The 18,533-nt window shown below is 35.9% G+C and overlaps 1 protein-coding gene across 1 annotated transcript; it reads left to right on the top strand.

Annotated features, from left to right (window-relative positions):
- Positions 1-2,455: 2,455 nt before the first annotated feature.
- On the top strand, positions 2,456-11,249 carry LOC147663520 (uncharacterized; the record flags this gene model as incomplete). The annotated part of the gene is made up of 2 exons (XM_086950393.1): positions 2,456-2,560; positions 5,607-11,249. A coding segment is annotated over exon 2 (5,604 nt), but the record flags the coding sequence as incomplete, so codon positions are not given.
- Positions 11,250-18,533: the final 7,284 nt, after the last annotated feature.

The raw sequence follows: 18,533 nt of genomic DNA, 5'->3' as shown, positions 1-18,533 counted from the left end.
AATATAGTCTGTCTGGAAAGGAGAAACAGATCTTTTAAGCACTCCCTGAGAATTTCTAGGGGATCATGAGTAGTCTGTCCTGTTCACTTATGAAAATGAGGTGTAAAATATTCATATGAGATAATATAGTGGGAGAAAGGTAGTAACTATGAGTAAACTTACTATGTAACAGAAAAATAGTTGAACAGTATACTATAAGTCTCACTTTATATTTTAAACATTTTTGGTAATACTTCATGAATTACATATAAAAAAGAATATTGTCTGAAACAATTGAAATTATTAAAGATAAATTTATTCCTCTGATTCTTTTTCATAATTTAATAAAATTTCTAACATAATATTGTCCGGAATTTCCTCATAATTATATGTACATGATTCAATTTCTTCCAAACATTCTATAAACTGTTCATCCAAAGAGTCATCCATGAAATCAACTTCTTTTTTTTCATCTTCTGGTTTTTCCACCTTTACTTTGATAGAAGTATCATTTGCCTTATTTTCTCCTTCCATTTTCTTTCTGAAAATTGCATACAAATTAACTATATTAGTAGAGCTAGTATACCAGAGAAGCCTAACTCAATCCATAACTATTACAGAGAAGTCTATCTCTATCTCTAACTATTAAAGAGGGATAGCATATCACTAACAGAATATTTTTTAAGAAATAAACTTAACGTGTACAATATACTTCCATAATTAGAAGTTACCTTAGAGAAATTAGTTGAAGTTGTCAGTGAAATTTGTTTTCAAGTGTACTTCAGGAAGCAGTAGTCAAAATGGCTGTGTTTCCCTCTCTTCTTTTATATATATTGTTGTACTTAACCAATCAAACGTCAGGAAATAATCGTAGAAAATGAGAGATACTTTTTAATTGGTTGTAAATTCTAACATTACAAGTGTGTTTTTGTCATGTAATTTACCTCAGGATATTTAGACAGGCCTGTAGCCTAAATGTCTCAATGGAATTTCACCAAATTTGGGCAAATGGTAGGGACTGCTATGTAGTAGGGCGTATTCTATATTTGATGAAAGTGTCTCCATTGGGTTTTCCGTAAATTACTTTCCCACCTTTTTTTAACGAGCGCTTACTGGTGCGCGCTCCTGTACGCGCACTGGCAGCGTTACGGGAGTCCTCCATTTTGTGTTTCGGAACAATCGAGACACAAGATGGAGGGTAAACAATGTTCGGAATGGATAGAAGGGGGAACTGTAGAGACTTCTTGACCCTCTAGGTTTTCTGAGGGGGGCTTAGGAGGCTCATAAACGTGAAAAAAAAAAAAATTCTTTAATTTTTCGCGGGGGTAGCGCCTGGTGCGCGCACCTGTAAGCGTACCGGAAAGCGTACTTTGGTGAAAAATAGTGAAAAAAGTTAGAAAAAAATAAACGCTTTGAATGATCAGAGTTAGGGTAGCTCTGAAAAGAGCTTTTGGGTTCTGTGGTTGATTTAGGTACCTACAAGTAGGTTCCAATACACATTCTTAAATTCAGGAGGAATATTCTATTCCCCTCATCTGAGAAGTGCACTCCATCTCCTCTGTAGATGTCTTGCATGTTGTAACGCAAGTTATTATTGTATAATGAACCCATTCCATAGTCTCTCATGTAAGCAGAAACAGATTTATTTACATGTTTCCGTGCTTTCTCAAATTGTGGACCAAATTGGTTGGACCAGTTCCATTTCTGTCTTTGGCATATATTGGAATATACCAAGGCAGTGTGGGGAAAAAGTATCATCAATTGATGAAAGGTGTCCTTTAATAGCATTTCCAGACCTACCCCAGTTAATGTGCCTAGATCGTTTCCACCACAGTGCACAATTATAAGGTCAGGTTCTGGCAGATGCAAAAAGGTTTTCACCAATGGTATCAATTGGTGACATTTTAATCCTCTGTGGCCAATCCACTTGATTTCCACATTTGATAAATCAAGGTTATGAAAATTTCTGCTAGCTGCATACCTTTGAGCCCAGTGGATGTAGCTATGTCCAATAACCCAGACAGAGTACATGATGTGAGAAGGTTCTGGTCCAGTCAGATGAAGTGTGGGAATGAAATGGCAGTTGGAACAGTAGGAGTTCACAAAAAAATAATTGTGGAGTTTCTGTGCTCTTGAATCACTAGCAATGATTGGTGGATTCAGATAGTTGAAAACTGAAAGTTAGGGTGTATGGTTATGTTGTGTGAAAGAAGCAATTTGAATGGTTTAAAAAAAGTCACCAAAAGCAAAAATACCCTGTATAGGCTGCTGTATTGACAGGTCAAACATCCTTGCTGAGTTAATTTGCAACATTGTAAGATAAACTTTTGAACCTTACAGTTCAGTTAGGAGGGAGTTGCTATGGTAACAGATAGAAAGGTTTGAGAGGGGGATGGGTGTTGGTTTGAAAATAGTGAGGGAAGAGTTTTCATTGGTTGAATTAAGGCATATGTGTACAAAGATAGAGATTTTCTATGCCAGTCTTGGTTTCAGTGTATTGAGAGCACACCTTCTCCTCTGCTAAAGAAAAATTGGTGTGTGTGTCTGACACTGTTTTCAATCTCCAAAAGCATTTCTAAAGGTAAGTAATGATTCATTTAATTTAGATAGAGATTTATTTTCTCTATGGAGAATATTTGGAAGCAGATAGTTATGTTTTAGAAGTGAAATTGTATGTTAGTATATAAGTCCTGCGCAGTGTTTTTTACATGTTATTTAAAAATCGATTTTGGGTGCAAATGAATGGTATTTTTATTTGGCCTTTTTTATGATTGCCATGTGCAGTTGATGCATGACTTTAAACATGGGTAATAAGTGATGCACTGGTGGCGCCAGGCTTTTATAAATGAGGCCCTGACTTTGTTTGATGATATTGAGTGGTTGTAGTTAGGTTCTGTGCAGTGTTTCTTACATGTTATTGAAAAATCGATTTTTGGGTGCAATTGATTGGTATATGTATTTGGCCCTTATTTATGAATGCCATGTGCAGCTGATGCATGACTTTAAACATGGGTAATAAGTGACGCACTGGTGGCGCAAGGCTTTCATAAATAAGGCCCTGACTTTGTTTGATGATATTGAGTGGTTGTACTTAGGTTCTGTGCAGTGTTCCTTACATGTTATTCAAAAATCGATTTTTGGGTGCAATTGATTGGTATATGTATTTGGCCCTTATTTATGAATGCCATGTGCAGCTGATGCATGACTTTAAACATGGGTAATAAGTGACGCACTGGTGGCGCAAGGCTTTCATAAATAAGGCCCTGACTTTGTTTGATGATATTGATTGGTTGTACTTAGGTTCTGCGCCGTGTTTCTTACATGTTATTGAAAAATCGATTTTTGGGTGCAATTGATTAGTATATGTATTTTGCCCTAATTTATGATTGCCATGTGCAACTGATGCATGACTTTAAACATGGGTAATAAGTGACGCACTGGTGGCGCAAGGCTTTCATAAATAAGGCCTGACTTTGTTTGATGATATTGAGTGGTTGTACTTAGGTTCTGTGCAGTGTTCCTTACATGTTATTCAAAAATCGATTTTTGGGTGCAATTGATTGGTATATGTATTTGGCCCTTATTTATGATTGCCATGTGCAGCTGATGCATGACTTTAAACATGGGTAATAAGTGACGCACTGGTGGCGCAAGGCTTTCATAAATAAGGCTCTGACTTTGTTTGATGATATTGATTGGTTGTACATAGGTTCTGTGCAGTGTTCCTTACATGTTATTCAAAAATCGATTTTTGGGTGCAATTGATTGGTATATGTATTTGGCCCTTATTTATGATTGCCATGTGCAACTGATGCATGACTTTAAACATGGGTAATAAGTGACGCACTGGTGGCGCAAGGCTTTCATAAATAAGGCCTGACTTTGTTTGATGATATTGAGTGGTTGTACTTAGGTTCTGTGCAGTGTTCCTTACATGTTATTCAAAAATCGATTTTTGGGTGCAATTGATTGGTATATGTATTTGGCCCTTATTTATGATTGCCATGTGAAACTGATGCATGATTTTAAACATGGGTAATAAGTGACGCACTGGTGGCGCAAGGCTTTCATAAATAAGGCCCTGACTTTGTTTGATGATATTGAGTGGTTGTACTTAGGTTTTGCGCAGTGTTTCTTACATGTTATTCAAAAATCGATTTTTGGGTGCAATTGATTGGTATATGTATTTGGCCCTTATTTATGATTGCCATGTGCAACTGATGCATGACTTTAAACATGGGTAATAAGTGACGCACTGGTGGCGCAAGGCTTTCATAAATAAGGCCTGACTTTGTTTGATGATATTGAGTGGTTGTACTTAGGTTCTGTGCAGTGTTCCTTACATGTTATTCAAAAATCGATTTTTGGGTGCAATTGATTGGTATATGTATTTTGCCCTAATTTATGATTGCCATGTGCAGCTGATGCATGACTTTAAACATGGGTAATACGTGACGCACTGGTGGCGCAAGGCTTTCATAAATAAGGCCTGACTTTGTTTGATGATATTGAGTGGTTGTACTTAGGTTCTGTGCAGTGTTCCTTACATGTTATTCAAAAATCGATTTTTGGGTGCAATTGATTGGTATATGTATTTGGCCCTTATTTATGATTGCCATGTGCAACTGATGCATGACTTTAAACATGGGTAATAAGTGACGCACTGGTGGCGCAAGGCTTTCATAAATAAGGCCTGACTTTGTTTGATGATATTGAGTGGTTGTACATAGGTTCTGCGCCGTGTTTCTTGCATGTTATTGAAAAATCGATTTTTGGGTGCAATTGATTGGTATATGTATTTGGCCCTTATTTATGATTGCCATGTGCAGCTGATGCATGACTTTAAACATGGGTAATAAGTGACGCACTGGTGGCGCAAGGCTTTCATAAATAAGGCCCTGACTTTGTTTGATGATATTGATTGGTTGTACATAGGTTCTGCGCCGTGTTTCTTACATGTTATTGAAAAATCGATTTTTGGGTGCAATTGATTGGTATATGTATTTGGCCCTTATTTATGATTGCCATGTGCAACTGATGCATGACTTTAAACATGGGTAATAAGTGACACACTGGTGGCGCAAGGCTTTCATAAATAAGGCCCTGACTTTGTTTGATGATATTGATTGGTTGTACATAGGTTCTGCACAGTGTTTCTTACATGTTATTCAAAAATCGATTTTTGGGTGCAATTGATTGGTATATGTATTTGGCCCTTATTTATGATTGCCATGTGCAGCCGATGCAAAACTTTAAACATGGGTAATAAGTGACGCACTGGTGGCGCAAGGCCTTTATAAATCAGACCCTGACTTTGTTTGATGATATTGAGTGGTTGTACTTAGGTTTTGCGCAGTGTTTCTTACATGTTATTGAAAAATCGATTTTTGGGTGCAATTGATTGGTATTTGCATTTGGCCCTTATTTATGAATGCCATGTGCAGCTGATGCTTGACTTTAAACATGGGTAATAAGTGACGCACTGGTGGCGCAAGGCCTTTAAAAATAAAGCCATGAGTTGCTATTGTATAAACTTAAATATGTTGCAATTTATTGTTTATATTGTTTGCTTTTTAACATTACTTTGTTGTTTGCTAATAGTGGTCTTTCATGTGTTTTTTTAACAGAACAACAGATTCAAATCAACTTCTGAAAAGGAAGCAAAAATGCCTTCAAGGCAAAGAAATATCAAAAATACCATACGGAAAAGGAGAACATCAACAACAGAGTTTATGGAATCCTCTTCAACAACTACTTCAAAAAACACCAGAAAAGCTTCTGGTAAGCCAATTAAGTCTTTTCTTCGCAACATATGTCGTAGGAAAAAAAATGAAATTGCTAATGTGAATATACAGAAAAAGTCAACAAATCTAAAAAGGAAAGAGAAGCCCACAAAAAATGTTTCCATTGGACCAGGAGAGAAGAGAATGGTTAGCAATAGAAGGGTAAATGTTTTTAGGGACATTCGTAGGCGAATGTTTCGCAATAGGGTAGTTTTAAATTTGCTAAAAAATGAAAAGAAAAGTAAACTAAAAGCTGCTTTTTACAAGAAAAAGAAAAGTGTAGAAAAGATTGTTGATCAGGCTTTTGAAGTTAAGAAAAAATTATTTATTTTAATAATCAATAGAATTAGGATACTTAATAAGGCAATGGATGTTTTCAAATCGAACAGTAGATGGAAAAGAATTATTAATCGGAGTAATTTTTGTGAAGTATTTTCTGGTGAATGGATGCATAGTTCAAGTTCTGAGCCTTTTTTTAATGAGGAGAGTTACTTTCAGGAAAATGATTTGGTGCATGCAGTTGACACCAGTGGTCGTGCATATGAGGTGAAAGATAGTTGTGTGATGGAAAAAGAGAAACTTGTATCTAGAGATGCAGAAGAGGTCTTAGCTGATGAAGTTTTAGGGAGACGTACTAAGGGTCCAGTGTACACATGGAAATGCAGTAGTATTTGTAGTGTGCGACAGGAATCAATTGATTTGCTTCGAAATTTCTTACGTACATATAGTAAAAAAAGTCTCAAACAAAAAATGAAGATCCTGCAAGAGTTAGATCCTTGCAGAGTGAGAGAAAGCACAGGTTTGCAAGGGCATTCACTAGCATGTCTTTCTAGAAAAGTTTGTCGGAGTGTTTTTCATCATTTTAGGATGTTAGCAGTGCATCATAATAACGTAAGGAAATTAGTGAGGAAGTTGTATTATGCAAAAAGTCCTGCACTTAAGCTTAAACAGTTAAATAGTGCTCTTTTGCATGGATCTGAAGTGGATGTGAAGACTATTTGTGAAGAAATTGAGTTTTGTTATTTTGGGAACAAAGAGGACAGTGTAGAAATAGATATAGTAATGGATGGTAATGCAGAAGATAATGGACAAATTTCAAGTATTGAAAAGTTTGATGAGGAAATTATCAAGTTTAAGGTGAAATCAAGTGAGAGGCCTAATGTAACTTGTGTGTGTTGTCGACGGACTCATTATAAAATTCAGACTAGGTTAGTTGATTTATATGCAAAAAGTGAATTGGAAAATAATAGTGAATGGGAGGATTTTGTAAGTTATTTGTTGGTGGAGAATTCTTTTGATTTGAGTTTGGATCAGCGTATTTGCACTTATTGTTTGAAAAAATTAAATGAAAATAGAATGCCTGCAAGAGCAGTTTATAATAATCTTCAGTTGATAGATATTCCTTCTGAATTGATGGATCTAAATACTTATGAATCTATTTTGATTCAATGTGTCCATCCTTTTCAGGCTATTGTTCGCATGGAGCCTAAGACAGGGAAATTGCCTCCATCAGATTTACTGAGAGGATTAAAGGGAAGAGTTGTTTATTTGCCTCTAGATGTAAAGAAAAATATTAATACAATTGGTGTAGAAAGAGTAGAAGAAGATCCTTTAGTTATTCTAGTTAATGGGGTTCCAACAAAGAGTAAGAAAATTTGGCAAGATTTAGTGGATGTTAAAAAAGTCAAGAAGGCAACGTTGTATTTAGTTAAAAACAATGAGTACTACAAACATGTAAGTGTTGGAGTAGAGGAAACAGCTACAGAAGAAGATAGTGATTCTTCAGTTGGTCAAATTGAAAAAGTTGATGTGTCTAGAACTGAAGAAATATATGAACATTATACTGTTCATCCTTTGCATTCCAAAGAAGTAATGGGAAATGCAATTGACTTGTTTCAAATGAAGGCAGCAAAAGGAAGTCCCATTAGTGTATGGGAAGAAAGTTTGGAAGCTCGTTGTTTTCCACAATTATTTCCAACAGGTTGTGGTGGACGATATGATGATCGACCAGTTCAAATTCCTGCAGCTGAATACCGGACTCTAAGATTATATGCAGAAGATCCAAGGTTTCGTCAATGCATTCCATATTTATTTCATCTACTGTTTGAAAGTGATTTGTCTGGGCTTTCTTATGCAGTTAATCATATATTAAAAAGTGGACCTCATTTGCAAAATGTATGTGCAAGGGACTTTATGGAGAAAGTTAATCTGCAAGACAGTATTTTGGAATCTCAGCTAATCAATCTCATGGCATGTCAACGTGGAACCAACGAGTATTGGTTTCGTCGTCATGGAGAATTGAAATGTATGCTAAGAAACTTAGGAACTCCTACATGGTTCCTCACTCTTAGCTGTGCTGAGTATGCCTGGGACGATTTACTTCAATTTCTACGAGAGGCAAATGAAAACATACCAAATATAGAATTGAAAACACCAGGAGAACTGTGTTCTTTAGATCCAGTGAATGTTTGCAGATATTTTAATCATAGATTTGAAGCTATGATGTCTTTTATTACCAACAAAAAAAATCCTCCCCTTGGAGAGGTTTTGGATTTCTTTTGGAGGAAGGAATATCAAGCGAGAGGTGCTCCTCATATACATATGTTGTTGTGGATTAAAGATGCACCCAAATTTGGATCAGATTCAGATGAAACAGTGATGAGTTTCATTGAAGAGTATTCAACATGTGCTGTTCCAAAATCTACTGAAGAAAACAATTTAAGGCAACAAGTTTTACGTTTTCAATCTCATCGTTGTGGAAAGTACTGTCGTCGAAAATTTAAAAACAAGGAAAAGTACTACACGAAATGTCGTTTTGCATTTCCTCGACCAGTGATTTCTAAAGGAAGAGTAAATAATTTGATGTCATCTCTACGACATACTGTGACGAGAAAATCTCCCAAAAACACATATAATTTGAAAAGAAATGAAGAATCTAAGTACATCAACGATTACAACCCAGTGATTTTGTCCATGTGGAATGCTAACATGGATATTCAGTTCGTTGCTGACAACTCTATTGCTGTGGCTCGATATGTGACATCTTACATCACCAAAAAAGAAAAGACAGAACTGAAGGAAATGTGGGAGGACATTTCACATGAAAAGAGTCTAAGCAAGAAATTATACAGTTTCAGTCTGAAGATGTTGTCGCATCGAGAAATTGGAGCATATGAATGTTCTGATCGGTTATCATCAGCAAGTCTCTATGCCAAATCAAGAACAATCATTTGGGTGAGTCTTGGTCTTGCTGCAACACGAAACCGAGTTTTGAAATCTGTACAAGAAATTGAATATTTGGCGGAAAAAGAACCAAACAGTACAGATATTTTGAAGACAAATATGTTGGATACATACTATCCAAATAGAAGTACTCACCTTGAGAACACATGTTTGTATGAAGTTCTTCAAAACTACAGTTATAAGAGGAACATCACAGAAGATATCAATAATGGAAAATATGCACTCATTGGCTATGAAGGATGTCTAGTGAAGCAGAAAAAAGGCCATTTGATTAATCATCGAAAATTGAGTTGTGAAGTTCCAGACAAAAGAGAATTTTACTATTTAGCTCTTTTGCAACTCTTTAAGCCATGGCGTACAGAAGAGGAACTACTTGGAGATTTTCTCTGTTATGAAGACTCTTTTAATGCAACTAAGGATACCATAGAATGTCCTATTTTTCTAAATTATCTGCAAATGTTGAATGAAGAAATGGAGCAAGAAACCACAATTGCTGAAGAGATAGCTAGAAACAGTTCTCAAGATAGTCAGAGTTCTACTTCATTGAGCCAGGATCCACTAGGAGGACCAATTATCCAAAATGAAGCTGCCACTGCCATGGATGAGGTGGAAAGAGCTATGGAACAAGCTCAAGAGGATGGAGTTAACTTAGAAGATTTGGTAACGCAACTAAACATTGAGCAGAAAAAGATATATGATGAAGTCACAGAGCAGATTGAACATGGATTCAGACATGAGAAAAAAGAGTGCTCATGTATATTATTTGACCCTGTCCGACTGTATGTAAGTGGAGAAGCGGGGACAGGAAAAAGTTTTCTAATTAAAGCCGTTGCAAGTTATCTGCAGAAAAGGACTGATTCACCACTGTCTTGTGTTGTAACTGCTCCAACTGGTCTGGCAGCACATAACATTAAAGGGATTACTCTACATCGTTTATTGATGCTGCCAGTTGAACATGATAATAAATTGCATTACAACAAGCTATCTGGAGATGCGTGTTCTGAAGTTTCAAGAGTCTTGAAGAAAATGAAACTTCTTATCATAGATGAAGTAAGCATGGTCTCAAATCTAATGCTTGCTTTTGTGCATTTGAGAATGCAAGAAATTCTTAAAACAGACTATGATGTGTTATTTGGAGGAAAACACATTATTGTTTTTGGAGATCTATTGCAGTTGACTCCAGTAAAAGGACAACCAGTGTTTAAAATGCTCACGCATGAAGATACCAGGAAGTCCCTTGGAAGCATTGGAAATGTTAATATATGGCTAAATTTTAAATATGCTGAACTGCTTCAAAATATGCGACAGGCCAAGGATGAAGATTATAAAAATATTCTACAAGATGTAAGAATTGGAAAAATGACTGAGAAAGGGAAAAAAGCTTTGCATAGTCGATTAATTTCAAATTTGTATGCAAATGAAAACATTCTTCCAGAGAATATTTTTAAAAAAATGACTGAGAAGAAATCTGGGATATGTTTGATGCCAACTCTGCAAGAATGTTCCATCTTCAATCAAAAAATGTTAGACTTAGAAAATGAAGAGATTGTGAAACTGGAAGCAATAGATAAAATAGAGCATATGGGTGCAACAATTGTTTTGTCAGAAAATTTGAAAACTAAATTGCATTCATTGGAGAAAAGTATTTCAAAAACAGCTGGTTTTGAAAAGACTCTGAATGTGTGTTTAAATTGTCGTATCATTTTGAGAAGGAATTTAAATGTTGAAAGCGGTCTGGTAAATGGAGCAATGGGTTATGTTGTTGATTTTGTGAATTACAGAAATAGAGATGGAATTGAATTTTTAAAAATAAAATTTGATGGCATTGAACAAGTACAACAAATAAGTCGTTGTTCTGCTAGATTTTTACTTGTAAAAGACTTATATGTTCGCCGAAAACAGTTTCCTGTTTGTTTGGCGTATGCAGTGACAATTCATAAATCTCAAGGTTTAAGTGTAGATAGTGCATTGGTGAACATTGGAAGATCTGTGTTTAAAGAGGGTATGGCATATGTGGCATTATCTCGAGTCAGAACTTTATCAGGATTGTACTTGATTGCGTGTGATGAGACAAAGATTTCTGCCGATCTAGATTGTGTTAAAGAATACAATAGGTTAAGAAGAGAGTATGCTCCACATTTGCCTCAATATCCTCTGTTTGAAAAACGTGTGGTAGGCCGAAAAAGAAGAAATGAGGATAATTGTAGTGAGGTAGTTGCAAAAAGACAAAAAGTAGAGAAAACTGTAATTGAAAACAGGAAGAAAAAGAATTGTGGAGAAAATGTTGTTGGATTTCAGTTTGAAAACAGTTCTGGTGTCAACTGCTATGCTAATGTAGTGGTTAATGTTGTTTTTTTTCTTAAAAGTTTACAAGAACAGATTGTTGAAAATCGGGATCAAAGATTGTGTGGTTTATTGAATTCTGTGTTTCAGAAATGTAGCAGTGTTACAGCACAAATAGAAAGTGTAACAGAAATTCGAAATATTTTAGATTTGTGTTCTGGTCAAGATAAATTTTCACAGAACATTCAGCAGGATTGTCAGGAATTTTTAATGTATATGTTTGGTGTTTTGGAAGATGAAGGTGTAGATGTAGATAATCTTTTCAGTCTTTCTTATCAATGGCAGCATGACTGCCACAATTGTAGTTTATCAAGTACTACTACAATAGACACTGAAAGATTTATATATTTGACTTTACCAGACTGTAAATCAGTGTCTTTTAAAAATCTAGTTAAAGCAGCAGATCATAATATGGTGTGTACCCAATGTAACTGTACAATGCTGTCCACATTATTTATACAAAGGTATGGGCAGTATATTATTTTAGTTTTCCAACGATGTAGACCTGATGGAACTAAATTGACAACTTCTATCAAAAATTTTGTGGCTTCTCAGTTATCAATTTCTGGAAGGACCTTTACAACTGAAGCTATTATTTATCATGATGGATCTTCGACCACCTCAGGACATTATACATGCTACTTAAAATCTGAAAATGGATGGAGTTACTGCAATGATTCTCATTTAACTTATAAACAACGTTTGCCTTATGACTCTACAAATTCTTATCTAGTGTTTTTAAAACCAAAGTTTTAGTAAAGGGAATTGGCCTTTGAAGACGGGAATAGTTAATAAAAGTTAGTTAGTTAGTTAGTTAATCTAATATTTGAAATTATTTATCTCATGTAGATACTTTAAGTGGATCTCAAAGTAAAAAATACTGATATATCTGACACAAATTGGCCGTGAGGAAAATGTAAGATATGATGTTGTTAGAAGTTGATGAAATCGAAGTTATAGAGCACAGCAGACTTTTTTTCACCAAAAGGACCTTCACTATCTGCAATCTCATGTAGATACTTTAAGTGGATCTCAAAGTAAAAAATACTGATATATCTGACACAAATTGGCCGTGAGGAAAGTGTAACATATGATGTTGTTAGATCTTTTTTCATAGGAAGTCGATGAAATGGAAGTTATAGAGCACAGCAGACTTTTTTCCACCAAAAGGACCTTCACTATCTGCAATTTGGTCTCACGGAAAAGTAAGTGAATCAAAGATTAGTGTACTTATATGAGATGTATGTTTGAATGGGTTTTTTTAAACACAATCTTTTAGATTGTGTTTTTTTTTTCCCGCTGTTATATGATGAAGACTTTGATCTCACTAATTTAAGTGAAATTCAATATATTCTGAGAACAGCAAAAATAAATAATGTAACATATTGTAGAAGTTATTGTGTAGTTTGCATTGTGTAATTTATATTGTGTTCACATTGTCTTATACTCATTTTCTTTTTCACCCTTATTTACCTCTCTTTACTAATTTACACTCTTTTTTCATCGCTGTTTCTTTAGTGCACTTCATTCACAACTTCTTAATCTAATAGGAACTGTCTGCATTTCCTCTGTTCCTTCCACCACTTTTTATCTTTTTCATATTCTCACAGTACCACTGCTTTAGTTTCCTAACCCTCTCTTTCTTTTTCTCCTTTTTTTTTCTTTCGCATCCATTGTACTGTAGTTCACTTAGTTCTTCCTTTTGTCTTTCTGTGTACTTACTCTCTCACTCCTGTTTTATCCATCGTTCTATACTAACTTCATTCCTTTCATCCCTTCACTCTGTTACTTTACTTCACTCACTCTCAATCATCTTCTATTCCTCTTTTTTATTTATAGTTTCTCAATCAGACTTCTCTCCTTTTCACTCATTTTTCTTTTATTTTCTTATCTTTACTGATTTTGATTTGATATCTTACATTCTTTTAGTATCTTATTTACCTTTAGGAATTTGTTCTCTTTCTATTTCTTTTTCCTTTTTTTTTCTCTTTCTACATTACTTTCTTTCTGTTTTTGTATCCTTCACTATTGCATCATTTCTTAGTAAACTTTTGTAGATTTTTAAACCTCATGAACTGTTGTTTCTATTTTATTATATATTTTTAAGAAATTATAACGTGTTTTTTCTTTTATCTTTCATAGATACAAGTTTGCATTGATTATATGGTAAGTGTGTTTACAAAATCTTTTTTGTTATCACCTTTTGTTTTATTTTCACTATTTTTCTGTCACCCTACCGCACCCCTATTTCCTTACTTTGCTTCCCTCACTTATTCTTTTGTTCCATGTTTACTTCCGACCACATTCAATTTCTTTCAGTACTTCTGCCTATGCACACTCCTTCACTTACCTTTTTTACTGGTTCACTTAGTCCCTTTGTGACAGTCCTTCTTTTACTCTCTCTCTTGTTTGTCTCTATTACTCCCCATGTGTTACCCTTATTCACTTACATGTACCCTCTTTCACCCCTTTTTACTTATATTCACTGATATTTACTTTCCCTCAATCACTGCTATTCTTTTCCTCTGATTCCGTCACTACCTGACATTCCCATACTTAACTGTCCTTCTTTTTACTTTCAACATCCATTTACAATCTCCCTTAACCTCTGCTTTAGTCTTCTTCCTATTTCTTCTTTCTTTTGCTCCCTTATTCATTTTTCTTTTCTCAGTTACTTCCTTTTACACTTTTTATCTGTCTTACTATCTATTACACAGTCCCTCCTTCATTTTTTTTTCTTTTTTTTTGTTAGTGCGCTGACGGTACGCGCACCGGTGCGCGCACCGAAAGCGAAATATAAAAAAAAATATTTTAAATTAAAAATATTATCTCAATATACATTATAGTGTTCATTTTTACAAAAACATACTTTAGCAATTCACTAAAAAACACATAGGTATGAGTCTGTATAAAAAGTTAGGAATTAGCATTAAAAAAACCTATGAAATTCACTGAAAAAACCATAGGTTTCACACCAGTTATAGTTAGGAATTAGCATTTAAAAAACCTATGAAATTCACTGAAAAAACCATAGGTTTCACACCAGTTATAGTTAGGAATTAGCATTTAAAAAACCTATTAAATTCACTGAAAAAACCATAGGTTTCACACCAGTTATAGTTAGCTGGAAATTTTACTGATATAAAACCATTGAAATTCCCACGTTATAGTTAGTCGGACTCACTATAACTTGCGCGTGCAATGCACTGCTGATGACATCACATATTACATCACTCATGACATGGTCAGTGACATCACTCATGACATCACTGATGACACCATCCTTGTGACACAGTGACAGACCTCCTTTCAGTGTAATGTAACCCATGAAACACATATTCAAAAATAGAAACTAATATTTTCATACCTATATCAGTTACAACAAGCAATTCAGTAATTCCACTATCTATATACACATCCACTCATTCACCAACAGTTCTATATAGTCACTCATACATATACTCACTCATCATATGAAGTGATACACCTATACATCCTGTTACACACCGACATTCATCCAAAAGTTACTCACACACATATTCACACGTGCAAATAAACTATTGGACATCCATTTATTTGAATATAGAGTTATACACACACTTCCACCTTACTTCTATTTAAAATTACACATATTTATTCTCTTAAACAATCACTTATAGAAACACATACTTATTTAAACAGGAACTCTTACAATCTCTTACTCTCACATATACTCACTTATATACATCAATATTCATATATACTAGATTAAAACATATGTAGTTACTGATAAAGACACTAGTGAGACAGTCATTCACTCACTAACAAACACATATAGACACTCATCCACCCATACAGTCCTGTACATATGTTGTCTTCAAAACACATACAAACAAAGAGTCAGTCACTCATGCATCTATGTGCTAAGTAATACCCCCACCAAACCATATAGACACTCATACTGATACTAATAAAAATATCTAATAACCCATATACATACACATGAGTGGATGTGTATTAGATGGTGGTATTACTGAATTGGTTGTTGTAACTGGTATGGGTATATCCACTTTTTTGAAAATATTAGTTTCTATTTTTGAATATGTGTTTCATGGGTTACATTACACTGAAAGGAGGTCTGTCACTGTGTCACAAGGATGGTGTCATCAGTGATGTCATGAGTGATGTCACTGACCATGTCATGAGTGATGTAATATGTGATGTCATCAGCAGTGCATTGCACGCGCAAGTTATAGTGAGTCCGACTAACTATAACGTGGGAATTTCAATGGTTTTATATCAGTAAAATTTCCAGCTAACTATAACTGGTGTGAAACCTATGGTTTTTTCAGTGAATTTAATAGGTTTTTTAAATGCTAATTCCTAACTATAACTGGTGTGAAACCTATGGTTTTTTCAGTGAATATATATATATATATATATATATATATATATATATATATATATGTATATATATATATATGTATATATATATATATATGTATATATATATATATATATATATTCACAGTGTTCACATTAACAATGTTGTATTTGTTAGAAATGAATAGGGATATTCAAATATGTAATGTGTTTGAAGTGAAGTACTTTCCTTACTGATGCACAGACTGGAGTGGGAATAGTAAATCTTACCCCTCCAAATTCCACTGCTTTCCTTACTATTAATAGGGAAGAGGTGTGGTGCAGCGGCTAGGGTGGATGACTCTGGAACCCAGGGGCTCATGGTTCGATCCCTGGGGACAGATCAGCCCAGCACCATGTGACTCTGGGCAATAGCTCACTTAATCTTCCCGATGGCCCCCAGCACCTTGACACCCTTGGGTAATTGTTTGCGCTTTACCAATACTGGACATATATATTTACACAGATTGGAGTGAAAATAGTAAATCTTACCTATCCAACGTCCAACTTTTACCTACTGTTGCACAGACTGGAGTGGAGATTGTCAATCCTACCTCTCTGAAGTTCAATACTTTCCCTCCTGTTGACCTGTTTGGAGTGAGAATAGTACAATGTAACCTATCTGAAACCTATGCTTTCACTACTGTTGCATAACCTGGAGAGGGAAGAGTTTATCTATCATTCCTAGACTCTAATACTTTTCCTTATATTGTTTAAAGATATCTATTATTAGTGTATATTTATTTTTAAAGTTTCTATTATATATATATTCACTGAAAACAGAAGTGTTATAGAGGCTCAGGTTTCTGAGCTAACTATAATGTGGGCCCCGGCAATGCACTGCTTATGACCTCACATATTACATCACTCATGACATGGCCAGTTACATCACTGATGACATCTCAAAAGACATCACTGATGACATTACTAATGACATTATCCAGTGACTGTGAGGGCTTTAAAACGATTTTGAGTGTTAAATATTTATACCAAGGTGTATTGCTGAATCAGTGGGTGTATGAGTGACTGTATGGAGGATTCAGTGGGTGTGTGACTGACTGTATAAATGAGTGATTACATATGTCAGTGAATGTATGGATGACTGACTGGCTGTGTGAATGTTTGTATCAGTCTGTCAGTTAGTGAATACCTGTATGGGTGTCTGTGTGGGTGGGTGATGTGGTGTGTGACTGCCTGTATGGATGAGTCAGTAGCTGTTTGTTTTAGTGAGTGCATGTGTGAGGGGCTGTATGGGTGAGTGAGTGTGTATATGGCTGTGTGGGTGAGTGAGTAGATGTGTCAGTGGTATATGGGTAAGTAACTAGGTATGTGAAAGGTAGTATATGTCAATGATGGGGTATATGAGATGCTGTATGGGTGATTGAGTGAATGTAAGAGTGGCTGTGCGGGTGAGTGTTTGCTTACGTCAGTGACTTCAAAGGTGAGTGAGTATGTGTTAGTATGTTTTTGAGTAAGTATGTGTGTATGTGTATGTGTAACTGTATGGGTGAGAAAGTGGCTGTGTGATTGACTATATGGGTAAGTGAGTAGGTGTGTGAGTAGCTCTATCTGTGACTATTCCGTGTATGAATGGATATGTCAGTGGCTGTATTAGTGAGTGAAGGGGTCCATGAGTGGCTGTTTGGGTGAGTGAGTAGATGTGCGTATAGATCTATGAATCAGTGAGTGGGTGTTTAAGTACTAGTATGGGTCTGTGAATGGATTTGTAAATGGTTGTGTGGGAGTGAGAGTGGGTGCATGAAAGGTTAAATGAGGGTGTGAGGGGTGTCTTAGTGACTTTGTGGATGATGTCAGTTATGAAATCAGTGATGTCATTTAAGATGTCACTAGTAATGTAATATGTGAGGTCATAAGCAGTGCATTGGGGGTGCGAGTTATAGTTAGCTCAGCTAACTGTAACTGCTGAATTTCACTGGTTTTGCCTGAGCCTAACTATAATGTCCCTGTAAACTTTAGATTTTTCTGTGAATTTCTAAGTTTTTAAAAATTCTATTTCCTGACTGTAATGTCCCTGTAGCCTTTGTTTTTTCAGTGATTTTCTATGTTTTTTTAAAGTTGTAATTGTGTTTGCAGAGTGGTGGAGAAAGGGGGGGGGCCTCGGACAGCTTTCAGGAATCTCGCAGTGTAGGACTTAAAGGAGGTACCAGAAGGACTTCTTGGCCCCCAAGCTCCTTCAGCATCCAAGAGGACTTCATTCCTCAACCAGTAATGCAGCAGTAATGCACCAGGAGGCGCGTTTGCAGAGTGGTGGAAAAAGCGGGCGTGGTCTCTGAAGACCTCTTAGTAATCCTGCTGTGTGAAATTTACTGGAGGTAACAGGAGGGGTTTATATTCCCCAAAGACTCTCAGCAGCGAAGTGGACTTCATCCCCCAATCAGTAGTTAGAGAGCACTTTGTGCACATCCAGGTACCATGTGGTGCATGACACACGGCGCATTGATGTGCATGAGGGCACTACTTGCTGTGGCCCACGAGGGACAGAGGCCATGTTTGGGGACCCCAATAGCTTTTTCCGATGGCCTTTTCATGGTGATGAGACTGGCATGAAAAGGCTGTGGGAAATGAACATCGTAATCCCGACGACGGTGCCTGCTTTGACTGTGCCGACATTTTGCATGTTGGAACGCCATCTTGACAGGATCCTAGATCCTGATGGAGGCAGTGGTCTTCCCCTGACAGCAAATGGTCTGACCAACGGATCATAATTTGATGTTCAGACTGAAGAGATGTCAGTAGCGGTCGGACTGCATCCAAATGAGGTCC

The sequence above is a fragment of the Lissotriton vulgaris genome, unplaced genomic scaffold (genome assembly GCF_964263255.1).
Source record: "Lissotriton vulgaris unplaced genomic scaffold, aLisVul1.2 SCAFFOLD_10253, whole genome shotgun sequence".
NCBI classification, from domain to species: Eukaryota; Metazoa; Chordata; class Amphibia; order Caudata; family Salamandridae; genus Lissotriton; species Lissotriton vulgaris.
The sequence above is the reverse complement of the archived record's forward strand: the minus strand, read 5'-3'. Positions and strand labels throughout refer to the sequence as shown.